The 17,948-nt window shown below is 37.7% G+C and overlaps 1 protein-coding gene and 1 pseudogene across 2 annotated transcripts in view; both read right to left on the bottom strand.

The window, feature by feature from the left end:
• The window catches only part of LOC147169392 (polyunsaturated fatty acid lipoxygenase ALOX15B-like), a 36,282-nt gene extending 18,397 nt beyond the window's left edge, over nt 1–17,885 (bottom strand). The window contains 4 exon segments of the mRNA XM_086082702.1: nt 6,236–6,312; nt 6,395–6,476; nt 6,577–6,784; nt 17,699–17,885. Coding sequence (XP_085938828.1) covers nt 6,236–6,312; nt 6,395–6,476; nt 6,577–6,784; nt 17,699–17,839 — 508 coding nt within the window. The 5' untranslated portion in view covers nt 17,840–17,885.
• On the bottom strand, nt 9,448–15,697 carry LOC147169393 (TBC domain-containing protein kinase-like protein; annotated as a pseudogene). The gene is made up of 6 exons (XR_015095748.1): nt 15,682–15,697; nt 15,099–15,253; nt 11,724–11,896; nt 11,208–11,368; nt 10,640–10,799; nt 9,448–9,579 (listed from the first exon to the last, which is right to left on the bottom strand). The product of XR_015095748.1 is annotated as a TBC domain-containing protein kinase-like protein (transcript).
• Nucleotides 17,886–17,948: the final 63 nt, after the last annotated feature.

Here is a 17,948-nt window from a genome sequence, read left to right as displayed (position 1 = left end):
TTTATTTTGATGATGACCAATGCTAAAGCTAGTTTGCTCATTGGTTTAATTTATATTCTTGTTAAATTATGCCTCCGAAAAAAGGTTTGCTAACAAGTACATTCCCAGCAGTTTTTTTTTCTCCTTCGAGAACCTTGATTTTCTTTTAGGTAGTGTACTACACTAATTATCTTTGCAAAAGTGATTAAATCATGAAAGTAAGTTTTTATTCCAGATGACACACTAATTGCAACGTGGCTTCCAAATAATTAAAGCTGCATTCACATCTTTCAATTAAAACTGACAATATTTTTATTTATTTTTTTGTGCGTGCAACTATACTCATCATTTCATGTTTTAATATGGTGCCTTGTGGGGACCTTGGTTGGCAACCAATCAGCTTTTGGTACTTTAGGTACAAACTCAAATGAGAACACAAAATAAAAATAGTGTTTTACTGTACTTACTGATCCTCTGGAGTGATCAAAGACTTGAGCCATGTGCGGTTGCTCTTGCCATCTGTGCCCACCAGCTCGATGTGCACGTTGTTCACCGTGTCGGCGTGATTTCGGTTGCCTGTGTAGACGGTCACCTTATAGTTCACCATTATTACTACTGAATGATGAGGAATACTAATACGGGAAATTAGATTTCTCGTTCAAGTAGAGATAACCGGCCACAAGTTTCTTGTATATTATGTATGGTTGTTAGGGGGAGGTACCAGTGACTGAGTGAGTGAGTGGTTTTTATTTTCGTTTTATTGTCTGATGTATCTGCGCAATGTTGTGACATTTTAATTTGCAAGCTAAGCACTTCCACATTTAAATCCCATTAACAGTAGATGCAGATGCAGTACAGTAAGGCACTCAAGAATCTGACTCATCTGGTGTATCATGTTAATGACGATATTCCTTTTTGCACAACTGTATGATTATGTCAGATGTGATCACCCGATATAATCGTTAAGTAACAAATTTGGTCAAATAAGGAATGTGATTTGTTCAGATTATCTTTTGATCAACGAATTAGAAGCAATCAAAAATGAAGGATGCAAACAACCAACCAAGTGATATGCAACGGGGGGAAAATCTTATTAAACGGGGTCATTTTTCTCGCCCAGAATAACAGGCATTGTACATTTTATTTGTGACACTTAAGTGGAACAGGGATTACTGAATGCTTTCACCCTTTACAAAGCTTTTCTACCTTCAAAGTGCTCAAAGTGAGGACCCTGATAGACCATGATCAAAATTCCTTGGCGGCAAGTAAAACGGTTTGTGACCATTAAAACTGTTGGTCAATGTCTGGCGAAATTCTTTGTGAGCGTTCTCGAGATCAGTCTTGGTCTCGAGGCTGGTCCCAAGACCACTTTTTAAGGGTCTCGGTCTTGTCTCGGAATTGAAGGAATTTTTAGTCGGCCTTGTCTCGATAGGCGGACTCTGAATTTCTGATCAAGACTGGTCGAGGTTTTTTTTTTGTATGATTTTTCCTTGATGTATACAGTACTGTACAGCATTTTTCTGGGATTGGATTCAGTCATTTTTACCGATGCTATTGAAAAAAAAAAGTGTATGCAGTCTTTCCCAACTGCAACTTGCAACCTGTGGGAAGTTCATCTTGATAAGGTGTGGGGTGAACCAGAAGGAAATAGAAAGAACAGAGATGATTGGCATACGGCATCCCTGCCAGGTAATGGCCCAACAAGATTACGCAACAAAAGCAGCAGCATTTCTCAACTTTTGCTGCTGGCGTTATCGTGTTTTACCCATCGCAAGAGTTACTTGGTGATTTAGTGTAGCAAGATTGCCGTTTGTCAAGAAACAGTTTCATCCCTACGTTACGCCCTTTTGCGGTTTGACCTTCTATCTAATTGGGTATGTTTTTGTATGTGGGCTGTTTTGAAAACAGTATTGAAGCTAAGGCAAAATATAAATAAGTCATTTTACTTTCAGTTGTACTTGCTAGTACTTGTTGGAGAAATCAAAAGTAATTTGCGAATTTTGCAAAGCCAAATCCAAATAGCATCTTAGTTGAACGTCTTTGGTGTATCATCTCAGAGCAAAATACCCTACTCAACTCAATACCTATGGGGTCCTCGTAAATCAACGCTGCTGGATTGTAGCGCTCGTAGGCAGGCCTAAATCTGCAAGCAAGGCGTTTTGAGAATTGTTTCTATGAGAAGAATATTAGAAAGACGTCTTTAAAGCTGTTAGTTTTTATTGTTTAGTTCAACAGTTGTAAAAAAATATATATATATATTTTCAAGGATCAAATGAAGCTAGTCTTTGTATTAAAATATATTTTATTTTTTAAATTGTTTTTATTTTGCCGTTAAAAAAAGGACAGAGGAAGAAATGAAAAAACTACAAAATAATGAACAAAATATAAACCGAAGATTGCCGTTTCTCAAGAAACGGTTTCATCCCTACTTTACTTTGGTGCGGTTTGACCTTTATCTAGTTGGTTATGTCTCTGTCTGTGGGCTGTTATGAAAACAGTATTGAAGCTAAGGCAAAATATAAATGAACTGTGACATCTGAGTGTTGACTTGTTTTGCAACTGAGTCTAAAACAATCTTGGACAAAAAAATTCATTCAGGTCAGACATCAAGGTGTGATGAAAACCCAACTGCTACATCCAACTACAGTTCAACTACAGTTTTGATTATTATTAGTATCATCAGATTGCAGAGGCTGATGAGTGTATAATTTACTGTTTGTTATGTGACTTAAGAGGCGTATTTTTTCCTCAAATATCTTGGAAATACAGTACTGTACTACTACCTCCTTCGACATTAAAAAAGATATAGTGGGACTGTTTAATGTTAGCTAATGCAAGAGACGTGCAAATGTTTTTAAATTAGTTTTGTTCATTCCTTCATGATGGTATCAGAAAAACACACACAAAGAATATGTACATAGTCTTTTCCATTTGACTCAACCGCTTGGGCTCAGATCTGAGGGGAAGGGACAGTCAGGAGTCCTGTGGGCTTCAGCTTGTTGATCCCTCCGTCTAGGATGCAAACCCGTGGGAATTGCACCTTGACAAGGTGTGCAGCAAACTTAGGAGGAAGCAGAAAGACGGAAGATTTGAGAGAAGAAAAACCCCTGCAGTGGGGCGTTCTAGCATGTGCCGTGCATTATGTGCAGCCGCACAGGGCAGCATTGGTGGGGGGCGGCAATTCAAAGAAACGGCTTTCTATTGTATAATGCCCAGTTTTACTTGTTTTCAAAGGATTTTTAACAGATTCATTCAGTTTTCATGAGAAAATTATTATAACATATAAGGATTATAGCATATTGAAAAATGCATGTTGTAATGGGAGTCAATGGGACAGCAAATAGTTCTAGGGATGGGAGTGTATTGTCGATGAAAATCTACTTTTAATTGGCTTGCAATGAAAGATCTGAAAGTTAATTTAAAGAACAGTTTGTTATAAACTCATGTATGTGGCCAAAATTTAGCCTGTTAACCTTGAAACTCAACGATCTGTAAACTAAGGAAGAAAAAAAAATCTTGTCATTCTAAAATAAGTCATTTTTTTCAGAAAACATGAAAAACTGAACCAAGCACTGATTATATGTATTAACAATTTATATTGTGAAAGATCTGAAGGGCCGCTTTGTTTTTTGTTTTTGATGATTAAGTTGTCTTATCGTCCCAAAATTGTAATGCGGTATGGGACTCTGTAACTGTAAAAAGAATACTAACATATGATATGTAACTGGTCATATTACTTCGTTATTGCCTAAATGTAATACATTACTGTAAATAACACGTTAGCCCAACACTGGTCAAAAAAAAAAAATATATATATATATATATATATCTCATGTAAAATATATACTCACTAGGTCCGTCTTGGGTAAGTCCTGGTAGTCGGATGAGTAGTACGTTGTGTTTTTCCCAAAGCCGTTGTCACCTGAGACCTTCGGTGGCTGCGCATGTTGTCTGTATGTTGCACTTTTTGGCGTCCAGAAGAAGAGGTTGATGGATTCACGGACGCAACGTTCAATGTCAATTTCTAAGGGGGGAAACAGCCAAATGAAACAAGCCATCCGTTGATCAAGGTTGCAAAACACTCAAAATGTCTCGAGCACTGAAGCAAAATGACAAAGAAAATATGGCCATAAAATGCTTCTCCTTGGAAGAGGTAATGACCGTTTATTTCTTTAAACTACATTCCCATGATACAGCAGTGGGGTATTTCGAAAGTCATTTACATAGATCCTTACATGCAAACAAAAAGTTGTACCTTTTTGGTCCTTCCCCCCACCCTAGCCGCCCCTTTTCTATTTGTGTACCTTTTCTAACCTCATACAGTATTTACTTGTACCTATGGTTTCAATTGTGAACCCTACCAGGTACTTTTTTGTTGTTGCTAACTTTGGAGAACAAAAATAGACCCCGACACTACACGACCCTTTTATTCTGAGAGTGTAGGAAATTACAAGTCCTGTTTAATGTCTTAAGTCAGTCTATATGACTAAACTGCATGTCATCGTAGTGCGACAATAGTAACTGTGGTCTGTTGTTCACTGTCAAACCTACAGGCTGGAGCCCATAAGTTTCCTTGCCCAATTCCTTTTACAGAGACACACCCTAATGTTCCGTGAAGGCAAATAAAAAATTATCGGGCAGAGTTTTGACACGTTGAATCAAGGTGGGATTGACTCCATTTAGGTACTGGTATGCAAATAACCAGTCCTCCTTCCAGTGTTCTTGGACGTAATCTGACAAAAGGAATAAACATTTAAAGCACGTTATAGTAAGATAAAATAGAACTGTCAAAGTTAAAGCGTTGACTCTGGAGATTCATTTAGACAAAATAGGTCATTTTACTTTCAGTTGTACTTGCTAGTACTTGTTGGAGAAATCAAAAGTAATTTGCGAACTTTGCAAAGCCAAATCCAAATAGCATCTTAGTTGAACGTCTTTGGTGTATCATCTCAGAGCAAAATACCCTACTCAACTCAATACCTATGGGGTTCTCGTAAATCAACGCTGCTGGATTGTAGCGCTCGTAGGCAGGCCTAAATCTGCAAGCAAGGCGTTTTGAGAATTGTTTCTATGAGAAGAATATTAGAAAGACGTCTTTAAAGCTCAGTTAGTTTTTATTGTTTAGTTCAACAGTTGTAAAAAAAATATATATATATATTTTCAAGGATCAAATGAAGCTAGTCTTTGTATTGAAATATATATATATTTTTTTAATTGTTTTTATTTTGCTTTAAAAAAAAAGGACAGGAAGAAAAAAAAAGTACAAATTAATGAACAAAATATAAACCTCACTTTCCAACGTCATCTATCAAATGCTTACCAGCTCCAATGAAAATCACAAACATAAAGAAGATGCCTACTTTGTATAAACTTTTGTACATTCCTATTTGAACAAATTTTCTTTTTTTTTCATTAAAATAATACACACAAAATCTGACCAACAATCTTTACCATTTTAAATATATTTTCTATTTGAGGAATTTTACATCAATTCCCAAATTGTATTCATTTAAATATGTATTTCAAGCTGCGTAGAAAATGTGATTAATCGCGATTAATTATGAAAAATTGTGCAATTAATTAATTACAAAATTGTAATCGCTTGAAAGAACTAATAATAATACAAAATAATAAGAATTGAAATACCAGAGTTTGGCACATCAATTAATTTAAATTTTGAGTGTCCATCTTTCTGTCATTTTCAATCTGCTAATATTTTATGCCAAACCACATTATAATTGTCATTTGTGAGCGCAAATGGTCATTGACGAACAAAAAGCCACTTGCGGCAATGCTTAAGTAAATTTCCTGTCATTTGTTTACCTCCAACTAAAGAGGTGTTCGTTATTGACAAACCTTCCGTCAATATTGACGGAATGCCCACCTCTGTTAAATACTACAGTTACTACTTTGCTGGTATTAATGCCTTCTTTTATTTGCTCTTGATTCTTAGAAACACTTGACGAACAACACTTAAAACACTTTTAGGCCTCGGTCAGCTACCTGATTAGGGTGTGTCTTTGTTATGGAACACGTCATTGATATCATCAAGATATTTCCAATTTTCTTGGTTGTCAGCCAGCCCTTTTATGTTAAGCGCAACCAACCTGGGAAAAAAGCAGGCAGATTTTACATAGCAAAAAAACAAACAACAACAACAAACAATGTTGATTGATCCCATCATATTGTAAATTTTGGATGGCTCTTACCTGTAACCACTGTGAATAAAAACTCTGTAGCTTTGGTGAACAAGAACTGGATCGCAACTGTGGCAGGGTCAAAGGACCATCTGCCTTAATGGTGTGGGGGACACCTGGGGCATAAGAATCCCATCTGTTGGGTGGTTTAAAGATTAATGTAGCCTCATACAGAACACTTTAATTATAAAAAAAAGTAAACATTGGATGACACTCACTCATAGTCTGCACTTCGCTGGATCAGCTCCCCCTTCCTCGCGTTCTGTCCAAGAGAGTGGCTTTCATCAAAGATCCTCAGAGCTGTCAGAGCAAAACCACAAACATATTGCATGAGGAGGATTATTTGTAGGGTATCAAACACATGATGGCAGACAAGCGCACAAAAATCAAATTAACCCACCTGTGCCCTCTCTGAAGAGGTGGTGAGCCTCCCCACTACAGATCCAGCAGTGCACTGGAAAGGTGTAGACGTCATTCTTGGGTGATTTGATTTCCACCTTATCAGGGAACCAAGCGTCATCATACGAATCGGCGTTAGGTCGTTTGACTAGTTTGATCAGAACCAGCCGTCCAAGGAAGTTTGGGCAGGAAACAGTACAAGTTGACCCCTGAAAAAATGACAGGAAATGTTGTCTCAAGAAATAAATAATAGACCCTGTACTTTTATTTTGATGACCAATGCTAAAGCTAGTTTGCGCATTGGTTTAATTTATATTCTTGTTAAATTATGCCTCCGAAAAAAGGTTTGCTAACAAGTACATTCCCAGCAGTTTTTTTTTCTCCTTCGAGAACCTTGATTTTCTTTTAGGTAGTGTACTACACTAATTATCTTTGCAAAAGTGAGTAAATCATGAAAGGAAGTTTTTATTCCAGATGACACACTAATTGCAACGTGGCTTCCAAATAATTAAAGCTGCATTCACATCTTTCAATTAAAACTGACAAGATTTTTATTAATTTTTTTGTGCGTGCAAGTATACTCATCATTTCATGTTTTAATATGGTGCCTTGTGGGTACCTTGGTTGGCAACCAATCAGCTTTTGGCACTTTAGGTACAATCTCAAATGAGAACACAAAATAAAAATAGTGTTTTACTGTACTTACTGATCCTCTGGAGTGATCAAAGACTTGAGCCATGTGCGGTTGCTCTTGCCATCTGTTCCCACCAGCTTGATGTGCACGTTGTTCACCGTGTCGGTGTGATTTCGGTTGCCTGTGTAGACGGTCACCTTATAGTTCACCATTATTACGACTGAATGATGAGGAATACTAATACGGGAAATTAGATTTCTCGTTCAAGTAGAGACAACCGGTCACAAGTTTCTTGTATATTATGTATGGTTGTTAGGGGGAGGTACCAGTGACTGAGTGAGTGAGTGGTTTTTATTTTCGTTTTATTGTCTGATGTATCTGCGCAATGTTGTGACATTTTAATTTGCAAACTAAGCACTTCCACATTTAAATCCCATTAACAGTAGATGCAGATGCAGTACAGTAAGGCACTCAAGAATCGGACTCATCTGGTGCATCATGTTAATGACGATATTCCTTTTTGCACAACTGTATGATTATGTCAGATGTGATCACCCGATATAATCGTTAAGTAACAAAGTTGGTCAAATAAGGAATGTGATTTGTTCAGATTATCTTTTGATCAACGAATTAGAAGCAATCAAAAATGAAGGACGCAGAACAACCATGGTGATATGCAACAGGGGGAAATCTTATTAAACGGGGTCATTTTTCCCGCCCAAAATAACAGGCATTGTACATTTTATTTGTGACACTTAAGTGGAACAGGGATTACTGAATGCTTTCACCTTTTACAATGCTTTTCTACCTTCAAATTGCTCAAAGTGAGGACCTTGATAGAACATGATCAAAATTCCTTGGCGGCAAGTAAAACGGTTTGTGACCATTAAAACTGTTGGTGAATGTCTGGCGAAATTCTCTGTGAGCGTTCTCGAGATCAGTCTTGGTCTCGAGGCTGGTCCCAAGACCACTTTTTAAGGGTCTTGGTCTTGTCTCGGAATTGAAAGAATTTTTAATCGGCCTTGTCTCGATAGGCGGACTCTGAATTTCTGATCAAGAAGGTGTGGGTTGAACCAGGAGGAAATAGAAAGAACAGAGATGATTGGCATACGGCATCCCTGCCAGGTAATGGCCCAACAAGATTACGCAACAAAAGCAGCAGCATTTCTCAACTTTTGCTGCTGGCGTTATCGAGTTTTACCCATCGCAAGAGTTACTTGGTGATTTAGTGTAGCAAGATTGCCGTTTGTCAAGAAACGGTTTCATCCCTACGTTACGCCCTTTTGCGGTTTGACCTTCTATCTAATTGGGTATGTTTCTGTATGTGGGCTGTTTTGAAAACAGTATTGAAGCTAAGGCTAAATATAAATGAGTCATTTTACTTTCAGTTGTACTTGCTAGTACTTGTTGGAGAAATCAAAAGTAATTTGCGAACTTTGCAAAGCCAAATCCAAATAGCATCTTAGTTGAACGTCTTTGGTGTATCATCTCAGAGCAAAATACCCTACTCAACTCAATACCTATGGGGTCCTCGTAAATCAACGCTGCTGGATTGTAGCGCTCGTAGGCAGGCCTCAATCTGCAAGCAAGGCGTTTTGAGAATTGTTTCTATGAGAAGAATATTAGAAAGACGTCTTTAAAGCTGTTAGTTTTTATTGTTTAGTTCAACAGTTGTAAAAAAAATATATATATATTTTCAAGGATCAAATGAAGCTAGTCTTTGTATTGAAATATATTTTATTTTTTTAATTGTTTTTATTTTGCCGTAAAAAAAGGACAGGAAGAAAAAAAACGTACAAAATAATGAACAAAATATAAACCGAAGATTGCCGTTTCTCAAGAAACGGTTTCATCCCTACTTTACTTTGGTGCGGTTTGACTTTTATCTAGTTGGTTATGTCTCTGTCTGTGGGCTGTTATGAAAACAGTATTGAAGCTAAGGCAAAATATAAATGAACTGTGACATCTGACTTTTTTTTGCAACTGAGTCTAAAACAATCTTGGACAAAAAAATTCATTCAGGTCAGACATCAAGGTGTGACGGCAACCCAACTGCTACATTAAACTACAGTTTTGATTATTGTTAGTATCATCAGATTGCAGAGGCTGATGAGTGTATAATTACTAGTTTTTATGTGACTTAAGAGGCGTGCACATTTTTTTTTAAATTAGTTTTGTTTATTCCTTCATGATGGTATCAGAAAAACACACACAAAGAATATGTACATAGTCTTTTCCATTTGGCTCAACCGCTTGGGCTCAGATCTGAGGGGAAGGGACAGTCAGGAGTCCTGTGGGCTTCAGCTTGTTGATCCCTCCGTCTAGGATGCAAACCCGTGGGAATTGCACCTTGACAAGGTGTGCAGCAAACTTAGGAGGAAGCAGAAAGACGGAAGATTTGAGAGAAGAAAAAACCCTGCAGTGGGGCGTTCTAGCATGTGCCGTGCATTATGTGCAGCCGCACAGGGCAGCATTGGTGGGGGGCGGCAATTCAAAGAAACGGCTTTCTTTTGTATAATGCCCAGTTTTCCTTGTTTTCAAAGGATTATTAACAGATTCATTCAGTTTTAATGAGAAAAGCATTATAACATATCAGGATTATAGCATATTGAAAAATGCATGTTGTAATGGGAGTCAATGGGACAGTAAATAGTTCTAGGGATGGGAGTGTATTGTCGATGAAAATCTACTTTTAATTGGCTTGCAATGAAAGATCTGAAGTTATTTTAAAGAACAGCTTGTTATAAACTCCTGTATGTGGCCAAAATGTAGCCTGTTAACCTTGAAACTCGATGATCTGTGAACTAAGGAAAAAAAGAAAATCTTGCCATCCTAAAATAAGTTATTTTTTTCAGAAAACATGAAAAACTGAACTAAGCACTGATGATATGTAGTAATAATTTCATTTCAAGGGACGGTAGAATTGAAGGATTTTAGCACACAACTCGGATTAAATACAATTTACTATAGGGCAGTCTCTTCAAAGGCTCGGAAAGCTTATTTTTTCTAACATGAAATAAGGGCACGTTTTCCACATTTGTTTTGTTTTTCCCAACTTAGTTAAGGCAAATTTTATTCCATTGAAAACACAAAGGAATTTGGATGATGTTCCATCATCATTAGGCAATCTGAAGTATGCATCTATTTTGTGACACAATTGCTGGCATGATACATGCAGGAAACCCACAATTGATGTCATACTTTTATAATATCCAGGAAATTTACTTATTAATATGATTAAGCTAATATTAAGTCATTTGACTTTCATTACCACATAAGAAAATAACTTCTGCGGATTGAATTTTGGAATGACCTCCCTTATTCATTCAAAATAGTTTATTTCCAGTTTTGTGAAAAAAAAAAAACAGTTACTACCAATTATGTATAAAATTCTTTGCCGGACCGTGTGCTTTTGTAAATGCGTCCTTACCACAGAAGCGCTTTTCATAGCGTGGCCGATGACGACAACAACCCGTCCTTTGTAGTTCTGGAGGGCTCCTGTCGTAGGACATTGCAGCACCTCGTCATCGGTGCCGAACGCCGTGCTGAAAGGAATGTTGATGCTGCCAGACATGTGGCCTTTGCTGAAGCTGGTTTCCGTGAGGTTAAAGACCATTTAAAACCATGCTGGATGCTACCTTACTTAAATAATCCATCGTTAGTTTTCCTCATAGCACATCAAAGAAATCTGTCAAATGCCCATCGCTGGACAAAAAGCTCTAACAATTGCAATTCCTCGGGGTGAAACCTACCTCTGCTTTCTTGGTATGAAACTCTAATCTAATTTAACTAACTGGCTGAATGTTTTGAACAATTTTCAAAAGTTGATTAGATAGGAAAAAGTACTTAAAAAAAGATGGGTGGCTGGAGTACAAGGAAACAAAATGAATCTTCCAACTGATGTTACAGCCTGTGCACACCATTTCCCGATGATGAAATCTACTAAGGAAATTGATAAAGAGAGAGAAACATATTTCACAACACCTTGGCAAGGATACTCCTCTGCACTCCGAATGTCTACAGCAATAATTCTTGGCCTGTTGGCTTTGGTCCGGTTATTTGCGGTGTACGACATCTCACACAGGTCGATGAAGTCCTCTGCCGAGATGCGAGGGGACACTTCAGCTTTCAGGTCCAGCAGCACAAGAGGTTCCCGAGACTGCAAAGAAAATTTGCAACTGGAGGTCACCTCGTATTTCATATATTGTATAGGCCTATACACATTCTGCTCGTGGTGATTGTTTCAGTTAACAACTTATATCGTAAAAGATCTGAAGGACGCTTTGTTTTTGGTTTTTGATGATTAATTTGTCTTATGGTCCCAAAATTGTAATGCGGTATGGGACTCTGTAACTGTAATAAGAATACTAACATATGATATGTAACTGGTCATATTACTTCGTTATTGCCTAAATGTAATACATTACTGTAAATAACACGTTAGCCCAACACTGGTAAAAAAAAAAATATATATATTTATATATATATATATATCATGTCAAATATATACTCACTAGGTCCGTCTTGGGGAAATCCTGGTAGTCGGATGAGTAGTACGTTGTGTTTTTCCCAAAGCCGTTGTCACCTGAGACCTTCGGTGGCTGCGCATGTTGTCTGTATGTTGCACTTTTTGGCGTCCAGAAGAAGAGGTTGATGGATTCACGGACGCAACGTTCAATGTCAATTTCTAAGGGGGAAAACAGCCAAATGAAACAAGCCATCCGTTGATCAAGGTTGCAAAACACTCAAAATGTCTCTAGCACTGAAGCAAAATGACAAAGAAAATATGGCCATAAAATGCTTCTCCTTGGAAGAGGTAATGACCGTTTATTTCTTCAAACTACATTCCCATGGTACAGCAGTGGGATATTTCGAAAGTCATTTACATAGACCCTTACATCCTTACATGCAAACAAAAAGTTGTACCTATTTGGTCCTTCCCTTTTCTATTTGTGTCTACTTTTAAGAGAGCTCAGTATTGTTCATTCGGTAATTTTACCGATTCGACATGTCATCATCATTGCGCTCTCTCTTTTTTTATTTTTTTATTTATTTTGCATGTATGTGTGTGTGTGCGTGCGTGTGAGTGTGTAGTCATTAGTTCACCTACAACCTATTAAAAATCCCATACCGTTCACCTAAACCGAATACTAAATGTGAAAGTTTAAGATTTCAGTTTTTTTTTGGAGGGGGGGGGGGGGGCAGACGTACTGATAACACTGAGAGCTCCCTGAACATTTTATTATAAGTTTTTTTTTTTTAAACATTTTGAAAAGTTTGAAAAGTTGTTCAATAAGTATTAATGTTAAAGACACTACAACAAAGTCAAGATTGGCATTTGTATTTTAAACAATTTTGACGGCAATATTATGTCTTACTGAAAATGAATATCGTCTTCAAATATCGGTTATCGGCCTCGTTGACTACTAATAATCTGCATCGGTATCGGCCCTGAAAAAACCCCATAGCAGTCTATCTCTAATATAGTTGTGACCAAAAGTTGTGACTTTGCTTTGCAATGAATTCACGAGAATTCTGCTGCCACACGCCATCAGATATTGTCTTAGACAGAGTGAGGCAACACTTGGCTCATTATTAAAAAGTATTTTGCATGCACTGTTCCATGGAACTGTTATCACTTGTAAGCTTGTGATCACTAGGAGTCATTTTCTCCCCTTTCTTGCATAAAGCACACTAAAAAGGCAATTTCTGGTTGTATGGCTATGCTGATAATTTTGGGACCTCCTGCACTCACACAACCTGGTGTGACTTAGTCTTTAAGCTTGAATGCATACTGCGCTGCAATCTTTTCTGTTCTTTTTGTTTGACATTGTTTTATTGAAGCTCCACAACAGAGTGTGCACTAAACCTTAAAACAAACGCAAAATAGAAAATGCGACTTTCTGATTCCTTCCTCCATTGCTGTTTATGAACATATGCGCTAAAACGATGATGGCCCTCAATGTGAATTTTCTCGACTTAACTCCTTAAAGCGTTTAGCAAAAGCATCAGCTCCTGCATTGTTTTTCCTCAGGTCTGAAGCAGCAATAAAGGGGCTGGCCGCTTTAGATATTAACTAGCTGGCAAGGGCTCTAGAGAAAACTTGGCAAAAGGAGCATTTGCCTGACATATTTGACCTTTATAAGGAGAACTGCCTCTGCCATGCCCTCATTCCTTGCATATGCACGTCAGGTAGTAAAAGCATTTGCCAAAGCAAGAACTTTACAAGGGAAGTTATCCCCCGAGCATTTTGTACATTCTGAATGCCACATGGTCACTCTGTGCAAATCGTATGTGTTTGTGTCGTGCGAGTGCTACAAAAAGAGAGCGCTAACCGAAAAGCCCGTAGGTAACAGCGTCAACTTGTGGTGTAATATTACCAGTGGAAACCACAGCACATATGTCAGTCTTAGTGATAAATAAACAAACAATAACAATAGAGGAGAGAGAATGTCTCTTGTATTTACTTCATGACATTTGGTTCTTGCATGTTGTTAGCCACGCTTAGAAGAGACTCAAGGAAGCAAAGTGAAGACTGTGAAGAAAAATACTGCAGCACCTAGGCTGACTGAGTACTTGAAATAATAGCGCCTCTCCCAAACTGAGCCAAGTACTGTGCAGTAATAGCCAGCTGTCTAAAAACTTTTGTCCATATAATGTCGCTTTAACTGGAGTGTTTTGGTGCCTGGGGCAGCCTGGTTGCATCTCATTTCCACACAGATGCACACTGAACTTGCAGTAGCAGATAAGGAGACGGATTTTACGGAGGAGGGATGCCAGTGCTTGCAGTGGTTTTATAGATGAACTTTGACTTAAAGTTGGGTTCAAGTGTGAAATTCAGGGCGGTTTGACAAAACTTGATAATAATAGTATTAGGACTCCAGGTTGGCTCAAGCAGAACGTGTGTGGGTCAGTACTGCCTTCTCAATAATTTTTTTGTTACTATAAATAGTACACCTCTGGAGGGGAGGTAATACTCTTTGCGCTCTAAAACAATGAGAGCGCCACTGCCACCTATTGTAGTGGATGTGCAACTTCACACTATTTTAGTATGGCCAAAAAAACATGTTTCGGTAATCAATTTCAATACAGTGGAAATTTAATCAATTTCAATTGCAAGAGCTAGGGCTGTGCAATTAATCAAAACTAAATTACAATTTCAATTATTACACTAAATCAGCATAATCGTAAAAAAATAAAAAATTATGAATACTAATTTAGAGTTGTTTACATTTATACATTTGCACCTTTATTTTAAAATAACAAATGTAATACATTTTGTTTAATCCAAAAGGAACTTGCATAATTATAGCGTTTCAAATAATTTTATTTGCCTTAATATTTTTTACGTTTAAACCTTTTCTTGTTTTGTGCCCAAAAATAAATGACCGTCCTAATTGCGATTTCAATTATTATCATTATAATCGAATATTTTCTTCATAATCGAGCATCCCAGAGGAGCAGCCCTACCAAGAGCACCATCTCGAGGAGTAAAAAAAAAAAAAAACATCACAAGTGGTTCGTGAAGCTTCATTTTACCATCACTAGTCACGAATGTTATGCGTGCTCCCTCTAGTGGCATGCCTAAGAATCACAGCCTAATCTGTAAATTGTATTTCACTGTTTTTGTGCAATTAACTCATTTAAGCATTTGTTTCCCTATATTTATAGGTAGTGCGTAATTTTACAAGTGTATCATGTTACAGTGGCTTACAATAATATTAAACATTTTTAGGGATAAAACCAGCCTCATTTTTTATGTGCATCTACAATTGCCTTACTGAGTTACTGTATTTTAACGTTGGTAATGATGGTGGTACGTTTTTTCGGGTGCTACATGGTGTAAAAGGTTTGAAAACCACTGCTGTAATGCATACGTTAAGGGTCACCTGGTAGGTCAGAGAACAGCAGGATGCACTCGTTGAAGCAAGAAGGCGGTCCCTGAGCTGCTGCAATATGGCCATGCCGATGCACAAGGGGAACGACGAGTTCCCCGACAGCAGTGTGTCCCACAGGTGGAAGATCTTGTGCAGTGGGAACACATCTGCAAAGGCGAGTGCAGATATGGAAAGAAGAAAAAAATTCAAAGAGACGCAGCAGCATGCCATGTGTTGAAAATATTAGGTGTACCGTTATGTTCTAGTGCCACTGTTCTGTTACGTTCATTTCAAAGGAGCATAAACAAAAGATGACATCACGCTTGCTCAGGAAACAGTTAATGATCAATCATGGCTGTTTGCTGCCGTCACATGACCAAACTCAGAAAACAGGTGAGCTGAGATTGGTCGTTGCCAGTTTCCTGATCACCTGTGATGTCATTTTCAGTCAACAGCAAGTGGCAAAATGTGTTTTTTAAAGGTATTAAATGTACATGAAAAATAATGAAGTCATCAAATTAATTCTAGACAAAATATTAACTTCTAATGCTGCTTAAAATGGCTGGAGGAGTCACATCACTTCAACACAAATCACCTGGGCAACTACACATGATTGCAAACTAAAAACTAAAATTAAATAAAACAATTCATCGCAATCAAATAAAATAAAATTATATGCCACACATAATTTAAAAAAAATGTAAATGGCCAAAATGATTATCCTGACTAAAATTAGACAAATATAGTTTCTATTTCTACTTGACTAAATAGAAATGAGATGAGGTAAATGAGATGAGGTTGAGTAAACTAACAAGCGCAATTAGACTAAAACTGAGACCAAATTTAACAAATGGTTGATCAAATTAACACTACCACCAAATACTACATCTCCTATAAATAATAAACAGGTCCAGATTCAGTGGAAGAGGATACATCAACTTTGTGTAACTGCAGTGGCAATCAGATGCAGTTTTCGGTATGACCGGTCAACACGAGACCTAGATCTTGTTGTGTGTGTGGTGCTTTGGTAGATGCGTCTAGATCTGGCCTCTATCAGGGTACAGAAACCCTAAGTCTGTGCAAACATCATGATATATGTCCCTTAATGCGGCCAAAGCAGCTCGGGGTTGCCCAATTTGCACTGATGTCCTTATTAAATCAGTCAAAAGTGCTCTTGCCAGTTCCAATGAAGGTGTAACATGAGCCGTGACCGGCGGCGGATGCAACAGTTTGCAAGCAATGACAGCAGACATTTTGTAAGACACCTTAGAACTGTTCTAATTTATGAAAAATGCATCACATGGCTCTATTAAAGACAGGCTGGTAAAACAAAAACAAGTAACATAGTGCTTAAAGAAAGAATCCAAATTTGAAAAAGGTTCAGAAGGTTATTGCGTCATACCCAGAGGTGCATTACTTTACCTAACCTGATTGAAGTAGGAACAAAACATGGGAGGGACAATTTCACCTCCCAAAATGAACCACAATAACATACAAGCATAGCACAGTACCTCAACCAAAACTAAGCATGCACTCTTTATTAAATACAATTCATGCATGAAAAGAGCATAATGCATTAATTAAAATGATATGGGAAAAAAAATACATTTATTTAAGTATGCTATACGGTCTATTTTTTTTTTTTTTTTTTTACTTCACTCCTATCATATTGAATTAGTACTTTTATGGTAATGAATACACAAAAGGATCATTCAATGGCATTTTTTCTGTTTAACTCCCAGGACCAGGAAAAAGTTGCTTCAACGTAATGATTTATTTTTCCCACACGTACCGCTCCTCTGAAGATGACCAAAGACCTCAGCCACATGCGGTCACTCTCACCTTCTGTGCCCACCAGCTTAACCTGGTTGTGTTATTTGTCCATTTTCTGGCATTTTTATGTTTTTCTGTGTTTCATCAAAGAAAAAGTATTTTAAAAAAATACACTCGGGACCTGACATTTCACCAGGATTGTTAAAAAATGCAGAAGTTCAAATTGGCGCCATGCTGCAATTTATAATTATTGCAAACAGGAGGGAGAGATTCACTCGAAATTCTTGTAATAATGCCCGATTTGGCTCATTGACTCCCGTTATAAATCACAGTTCTTGATATGCTGTAAACCTGATATGTTATAATGCATTTTCCGTGATTACTGGCGCAATCGCTTTTTTGACGAGTCATAAACATGAAAATAGAGGAATTTGTGTGTTGAGTGTTAACACCCAAAATCCACTAGGTGGCGCCATAGGCTAATAAATGAATTTGCTTGTGCAACGCCTGCTGCAGATTGGTCAAAATTAATGTGATAAAAACGGTTGGCATTACAAAAAAGTTTGGTGTTGATGTGTCTGAGCTCACTTTCAGTCTATTTGGGCATGCATATTAGCAGGCGTGCACGAGAAAATACAAAGGTACTGCCCACAAATGCAAAAAGAAATTCACTTGTTTATTGTTACTGGTTGGGTGTTGCAACTTCTTTACTCTTATTGGTTCTGGGCATTTTTGAGGTCGTTGTTCTCGCAATGATCACTACTTTTTACTACTCTGTTTAACTCCAAGGACCAGAAAAAAGTTGCTTCAACGTCATGATTTATTTTTCCCACACTTACTGCTCCTCTGAAGATGACCAAAGACCTCAGCCACGTGCGGTCACTCTCGCCTTCTGTGCCCACCAGCTTAATGTGCACAGGGTTCACGGTGGTGGCGTGAACTCGATCGCCAGTGTAAACGGTCACCTCATAATCCACCATTGTTATTCCGGAATGATAAGGTATCCTAATAGGGGTAACACCGTTCTTTTTCCAACCAGATGGAGTCTGCCACAACAGCTTTTTATGTACCTGTATTGTATATGCTAAT

This window comes from Leptonotus elevatus, chromosome 8 (genome assembly GCF_054856555.1).
Source record: "Leptonotus elevatus isolate MCC_2025b chromosome 8, RoL_Lele_1.0, whole genome shotgun sequence".
NCBI lineage: Eukaryota > Metazoa > Chordata > Actinopteri > Syngnathiformes > Syngnathidae > Leptonotus > Leptonotus elevatus.
Note: the sequence above shows the minus strand (reverse complement) of the source record. Positions and strands in the feature narration are given on the sequence as shown.